The sequence below is a fragment of the Periophthalmus magnuspinnatus genome, chromosome 21, assembly GCF_009829125.3.
Source record: "Periophthalmus magnuspinnatus isolate fPerMag1 chromosome 21, fPerMag1.2.pri, whole genome shotgun sequence".
NCBI classification, from domain to species: Eukaryota; Metazoa; Chordata; class Actinopteri; order Gobiiformes; family Gobiidae; genus Periophthalmus; species Periophthalmus magnuspinnatus.
Genome location: NC_047146.1, coordinates 31,672,991 through 31,679,546, shown reverse-complemented (window position 1 = coordinate 31,679,546; position 6,556 = coordinate 31,672,991). Strand labels below are relative to the sequence as shown.

The window sequence follows — 6,556 nt, the reverse complement described above, 5'->3', positions numbered from 1 at the left end:
CAAGAGCAGCTCTCTTCTGTAATGGGCACAACAGTAGTGCAGGTCACGCCTATCACACCAAATGTAACCGGTAAGAATGTGACACAGTTTTGCTTCATTATTATAAAACAATGCAAAGCAACCTTATGTAGCTTAGTCATTAGCCACATCCATGCAACGGTAGCTGCACGATTCTTGCATGCGTGGTCAGTCATGATATATCTAGGAAAAATGTTTCAGGTAAATAGTTGACATGCCTCATTCTGTGTTCCCTAGTGGTGAGACAGCAAGCTGGAAGAGATGTTGTTTTCTTGTTGGATGGATCTGATGGTACTAGGAATGAATTCCCAGCCATGCAAAACTTTGTCCAGAGAATGGTAGAGAGACTGAATGTGGATGAAAAGAGAGATCGTGTGTCAGTGGTTCAGTACAGCAGAGATCCTGCTGTCCAGTTCTACCTGAACACTTACTCAACTAAAGGAGAAATCCTTGACACAATCAGAGGTTTGAGGCACAAAGGTGGAAGACCCCTCAACACTGGTGCAGCACTCCAGTACTTGAGGGATAACGTCTTCACGGCCTCTGCTGGAAGCAGGCGCCAAGAAGGAGTGCCACAACTGTTGATATTGTTAAGCGGCGGCAGGTCTTTTGACAGCGTTGATGCCCCGGCCTCTGCTCTCAAACAAATGGGTGTCTTGACATTTGCAATTGGAACCAGAAACACAGACCCGAGAGAAATGCAAAAGATTTCACATGAGCCGAGTTATGCTCTCTCCGTGTCTGACTTCAATGACCTCCCCAATGTCCAGCAACAACTTCAGTCTTCTGTTGAGACTGTGATTGTTGAGGCAGCCCCTGAATCACCAACTGCACCCGGTACGTTCAAAAACTCTGACTGAAACCCCTTCTAAATATGGAACATAATCTGTTGCCCAACCAATTAGTTCAGTTATAGCTATAAGAAAGACTGTAGTTTACTAGAGAGCCTCTAATTTTGAAAAAACTAACACAAAAACTTCTAGCTGATATATTGACAGTGGCTGTTGTTTTAATTGTCCCAATGTTCTGCTCTTAGTTGACAGTGCCAACAGGGATATAGTTTTCCTTCTGGATGATTCTGATGCAACAAGAAATGGCTTCCCTGCCATGCGTGATTTTGTGGAAAGAGTGGTGCAAACTCTTAATGTAGGAGAAAACACTGACCGTGTGTCTGTGGTCCAGTACAGCAGAGATGCAGAGGTCATTTTCTATCTGAACACACATGACACCAGAGATGATGTTTTGGATTCAGTCAGAGGGCTGAGACACAGAGGAGGCAGACCCCTCAACACCGGGGCGGCCCTCCAATACGTCAGGGACAATGTCTTCACAAACTCTGCTGGGAGTAGGAGTCTGCAAGGTGTTCCACAGATGTTGATCCTTCTAAATGGTGGAAGGTCTTCGGACGATGCCGAAACACCGGCCACTGCTCTCAGAGACAAGGGCATCATTGTGCTTGGCATTGGAGCAGGGAGGGCTGCTGGGGCAGAGATGAAAAACATAGCATATAACACCAGTTATGCTGTGTCTGTGTCTGACTTCTCTGACCTCCCCAATGTCCAAGAGCAGCTCTCTTCTGTAATGGGCACAACAGTAGTGCAGGTCACGCCTATCACACCAAATGTAACCGGTAAGAATGTGACACAGTTTTGCTTCATTATTATAAAACAATGCAAAGCAACCTTATGTAGCTTAGTCATTAGCCACATCCATGCAACGGTAGCTGCACGATTCTTGCATGCGTGGTCAGTCATGATATATCTAGGAAAAATGTTTCAGGTAAATAGTTGACATGCCTCATTCTGTGTTCCCTAGTGGTGAGACAGCAAGCTGGAAGAGATGTTGTTTTCTTGTTGGATGGATCTGATGGTACTAGGAATGAATTCCCAGCCATGCAAAACTTTGTCCAGAGAATGGTAGAGAGACTGAATGTGGATGAAAAGAGAGATCGTGTGTCAGTGGTTCAGTACAGCAGAGATCCTGCTGTCCAGTTCTACCTGAACACTTACTCAACTAAAGGAGAAATCCTTGACACAATCAGAGGTTTGAGGCACAAAGGTGGAAGACCCCTCAACACTGGTGCAGCACTCCAGTACTTGAGGGATAACGTCTTCACGGCCTCTGCTGGAAGCAGGCGCCAAGAAGGAGTGCCACAACTGTTGATATTGTTAAGCGGCGGCAGGTCTTTTGACAGCGTTGATGCCCCGGCCTCTGCTCTCAAACAAATGGGTGTCTTGACATTTGCAATTGGAACCAGAAACACAGACCCGAGAGAAATGCAAAAGATTTCACATGAGCCGAGTTATGCTCTCTCCGTGTCTGACTTCAATGACCTCCCCAATGTCCAGCAACAACTTCAGTCTTCTGTTGAGACTGTGATTGTTGAGGCAGCCCCTGAATCACCAACTGCACCCGGTACGTTCAAAAACTCTGACTGAAACCCCTTCTAAATATGGAACATAATCTGTTGCCCAACCAATTAGTTCAGTTATAGCTATAAGAAAGACTGTAGTTTACTAGAGAGCCTCTAATTTTGATAAAAACTAACACAAAAACTTCTAGCTGATATATTGACAGTGGCTGTTGTTTTAATTGTCCCAATGTTCTGCTCTTAGTTGACAGTGCCAACAGGGATATAGTTTTCCTTCTGGATGATTCTGATGCAACAAGAAATGGCTTCCCTGCCATGCGTGATTTTGTGGAAAGAGTGGTGCAAACTCTTAATGTAGGAGAAAACACTGACCGTGTGTCTGTGGTCCAGTACAGCAGAGATGCAGAGGTCATTTTCTATCTGAACACACATGACACCAGAGATGATGTTTTGGATTCAGTCAGAGGGCTGAGACACAGAGGAGGCAGACCCCTCAACACCGGGGCGGCCCTCCAATACGTCAGGGACAATGTCTTCACAAACTCTGCTGGGAGTAGGAGTCTGCAAGGTGTTCCACAGATGTTGATCCTTCTAAATGGTGGAAGGTCTTCGGACGATGCCGAAACACCGGCCACTGCTCTCAGAGACAAGGGCATCATTGTGCTTGGCATTGGAGCAGGGAGGGCTGCTGGGGCAGAGATGAAAAACATAGCATATAACACCAGTTATGCTGTGTCTGTGTCTGACTTCTCTGACCTCCCCAATGTCCAAGAGCAGCTCTCTTCTGTAATGGGCACAACAGTAGTGCAGGTCACGCCTATCACACCAAATGTAACCGGTAAGAATGTGACACAGTTTTGCTTCATTATTATAAAACAATGCAAAGCAACCTTATGTAGCTTAGTCATTAGCCACATCCATGCAACGGTAGCTGCACGATTCTTGCATGCGTGGTCAGTCATGATATATCTAGGAAAAATGTTTCAGGTAAATAGTTGACATGCCTCATTCTGTGTTCCCTAGTGGTGAGACAGCAAGCTGGAAGAGATGTTGTTTTCTTGTTGGATGGATCTGATGGTACTAGGAATGAATTCCCAGCCATGCAAAACTTTGTCCAGAGAATGGTAGAGAGACTGAATGTGGATGAAAAGAGAGATCGTGTGTCAGTGGTTCAGTACAGCAGAGATCCTGCTGTCCAGTTCTACCTGAACACTTACTCAACTAAAGGAGAAATCCTTGACACAATCAGAGGTTTGAGGCACAAAGGTGGAAGACCCCTCAACACTGGTGCAGCACTCCAGTACTTGAGGGATAACGTCTTCACGGCCTCTGCTGGAAGCAGGCGCCAAGAAGGAGTGCCACAACTGTTGATATTGTTAAGCGGCGGCAGGTCTTTTGACAGCGTTGATGCCCCGGCCTCTGCTCTCAAACAAATGGGTGTCTTGACATTTGCAATTGGAACCAGAAACACAGACCCGAGAGAAATGCAAAAGATTTCACATGAGCCGAGTTATGCTCTCTCCGTGTCTGACTTCAATGACCTCCCCAATGTCCAGCAACAACTTCAGTCTTCTGTTGAGACTGTGATTGTTGAGGCAGCCCCTGAATCACCAACTGCACCCGGTACGTTCAAAAACTCTGACTGAAACCCCTTCTAAATATGGAACATAATCTGTTGCCCAACCAATTAGTTCAGTTATAGCTATAAGAAAGACTGTAGTTTACTAGAGAGCCTCTAATTTTGATAAAAACTAACACAAAAACTTCTAGCTGATATATTGACAGTGGCTGTTGTTTTAATTGTCCCAATGTTCTGCTCTTAGTTGACAGTGCCAACAGGGATATAGTTTTCCTTCTGGATGATTCTGATGCAACAAGAAATGGCTTCCCTGCCATGCGTGATTTTGTGGAAAGAGTGGTGCAAACTCTTAATGTAGGAGAAAACACTGACCGTGTGTCTGTGGTCCAGTACAGCAGAGATGCAGAGGTCATTTTCTATCTGAACACACATGACACCAGAGATGATGTTTTGGATTCAGTCAGAGGGCTGAGACACAGAGGAGGCAGACCCCTCAACACCGGGGCGGCCCTCCAATACGTCAGGGACAATGTCTTCACAAACTCTGCTGGGAGTAGGAGTCTGCAAGGTGTTCCACAGATGTTGATCCTTCTAAATGGTGGAAGGTCTTCGGACGATGCCGAAACACCGGCCACTGCTCTCAGAGACAAGGGCATCATTGTGCTTGGCATTGGAGCAGGGAGGGCTGCTGGGGCAGAGATGAAAAACATAGCATATAACACCAGTTATGCTGTGTCTGTGTCTGACTTCTCTGACCTCCCCAATGTCCAAGAGCAGCTCTCTTCTGTAATGGGCACAACAGTAGTGCAGGTCACGCCTATCACACCAAATGTAACCGGTAAGAATGTGACACAGTTTTGCTTCATTATTATAAAACAATGCAAAGCAACCTTATGTAGCTTAGTCATTAGCCACATCCATGCAACGGTAGCTGCACGATTCTTGCATGCGTGGTCAGTCATGATATATCTAGGAAAAATGTTTCAGGTAAATAGTTGACATGCCTCATTCTGTGTTCCCTAGTGGTGAGACAGCAAGCTGGAAGAGATGTTGTTTTCTTGTTGGATGGATCTGATGGTACTAGGAATGAATTCCCAGCCATGCAAAACTTTGTCCAGAGAATGGTAGAGAGACTGAATGTGGATGAAAAGAGAGATCGTGTGTCAGTGGTTCAGTACAGCAGAGATCCTGCTGTCCAGTTCTACCTGAACACTTACTCAACTAAAGGAGAAATCCTTGACACAATCAGAGGTTTGAGGCACAAAGGTGGAAGACCCCTCAACACTGGTGCAGCACTCCAGTACTTGAGGGATAACGTCTTCACGGCCTCTGCTGGAAGCAGGCGCCAAGAAGGAGTGCCACAACTGTTGATATTGTTAAGCGGCGGCAGGTCTTTTGACAGCGTTGATGCCCCGGCCTCTGCTCTCAAACAAATGGGTGTCTTGACATTTGCAATTGGAACCAGAAACACAGACCCGAGAGAAATGCAAAAGATTTCACATGAGCCGAGTTATGCTCTCTCCGTGTCTGACTTCAATGACCTCCCCAATGTCCAGCAACAACTTCAGTCTTCTGTTGAGACTGTGATTGTTGAGGCAGCCCCTGAATCACCAACTGCACCCGGTACGTTCAAAAACTCTGACTGAAACCCCTTCTAAATATGGAACATAATCTGTTGCCCAACCAATTAGTTCAGTTATAGCTATAAGAAAGACTGTAGTTTACTAGAGAGCCTCTAATTTTGATAAAAACTAACACAAAAACTTCTAGCTGATATATTGACAGTGGCTGTTGTTTTAATTGTCCCAATGTTCTGCTCTTAGTTGACAGTGCCAACAGGGATATAGTTTTCCTTCTGGATGATTCTGATGCAACAAGAAATGGCTTCCCTGCCATGCGTGATTTTGTGGAAAGAGTGGTGCAAACTCTTAATGTAGGAGAAAACACTGACCGTGTGTCTGTGGTCCAGTACAGCAGAGATGCAGAGGTCATTTTCTATCTGAACACACATGACACCAGAGATGATGTTTTGGATTCAGTCAGAGGGCTGAGACACAGAGGAGGCAGACCCCTCAACACCGGGGCGGCCCTCCAATACGTCAGGGACAATGTCTTCACAAACTCTGCTGGGAGTAGGAGTCTGCAAGGTGTTCCACAGATGTTGATCCTTCTAAATGGTGGAAGGTCTTCGGACGATGCCGAAACACCGGCCACTGCTCTCAGAGACAAGGGCATCATTGTGCTTGGCATTGGAGCAGGGAGGGCTGCTGGGGCAGAGATGAAAAACATAGCATATAACACCAGTTATGCTGTGTCTGTGTCTGACTTCTCTGACCTCCCCAATGTCCAAGAGCAGCTCTCTTCTGTAATGGGCACAACAGTAGTGCAGGTCACGCCTATCACACCAAATGTAACCGGTAAGAATGTGACACAGTTTTGCTTCATTATTATAAAACAATGCAAAGCAACCTTATGTAGCTTAGTCATTAGCCACATCCATGCAACGGTAGCTGCACGATTCTTGCATGCGTGGTCAGTCATGATATATCTAGGAAAAATGTTTCAGGTAAATAGTTGACATGCCTCAT

At 45.8% G+C, this 6,556-nt stretch overlaps 1 protein-coding gene across 1 annotated transcript in view; it reads left to right on the top strand.

The window, feature by feature from the left end:
• The first annotated feature begins 14 nt into the window (after window positions 1-14).
• col6a3 (collagen, type VI, alpha 3) overlaps window positions 15-6,556 on the top strand; it is a 60,253-nt gene continuing 53,711 nt past the window's right edge. The window contains exons 1-9 of the mRNA XM_055230521.1: window positions 15-70; window positions 256-855; window positions 1,055-1,648; window positions 1,834-2,433; window positions 2,634-3,227; window positions 3,413-4,012; window positions 4,213-4,806; window positions 4,992-5,591; window positions 5,792-6,385. Of these exons, the coding sequence (XP_055086496.1) occupies window positions 22-70; window positions 256-855; window positions 1,055-1,648; window positions 1,834-2,433; window positions 2,634-3,227; window positions 3,413-4,012; window positions 4,213-4,806; window positions 4,992-5,591; window positions 5,792-6,385 (4,825 nt within the window). The 5' untranslated portion in view covers window positions 15-21. The remainder of the gene's footprint in view (window positions 71-255; window positions 856-1,054; window positions 1,649-1,833; window positions 2,434-2,633; window positions 3,228-3,412; window positions 4,013-4,212; window positions 4,807-4,991; window positions 5,592-5,791; window positions 6,386-6,556) is intronic.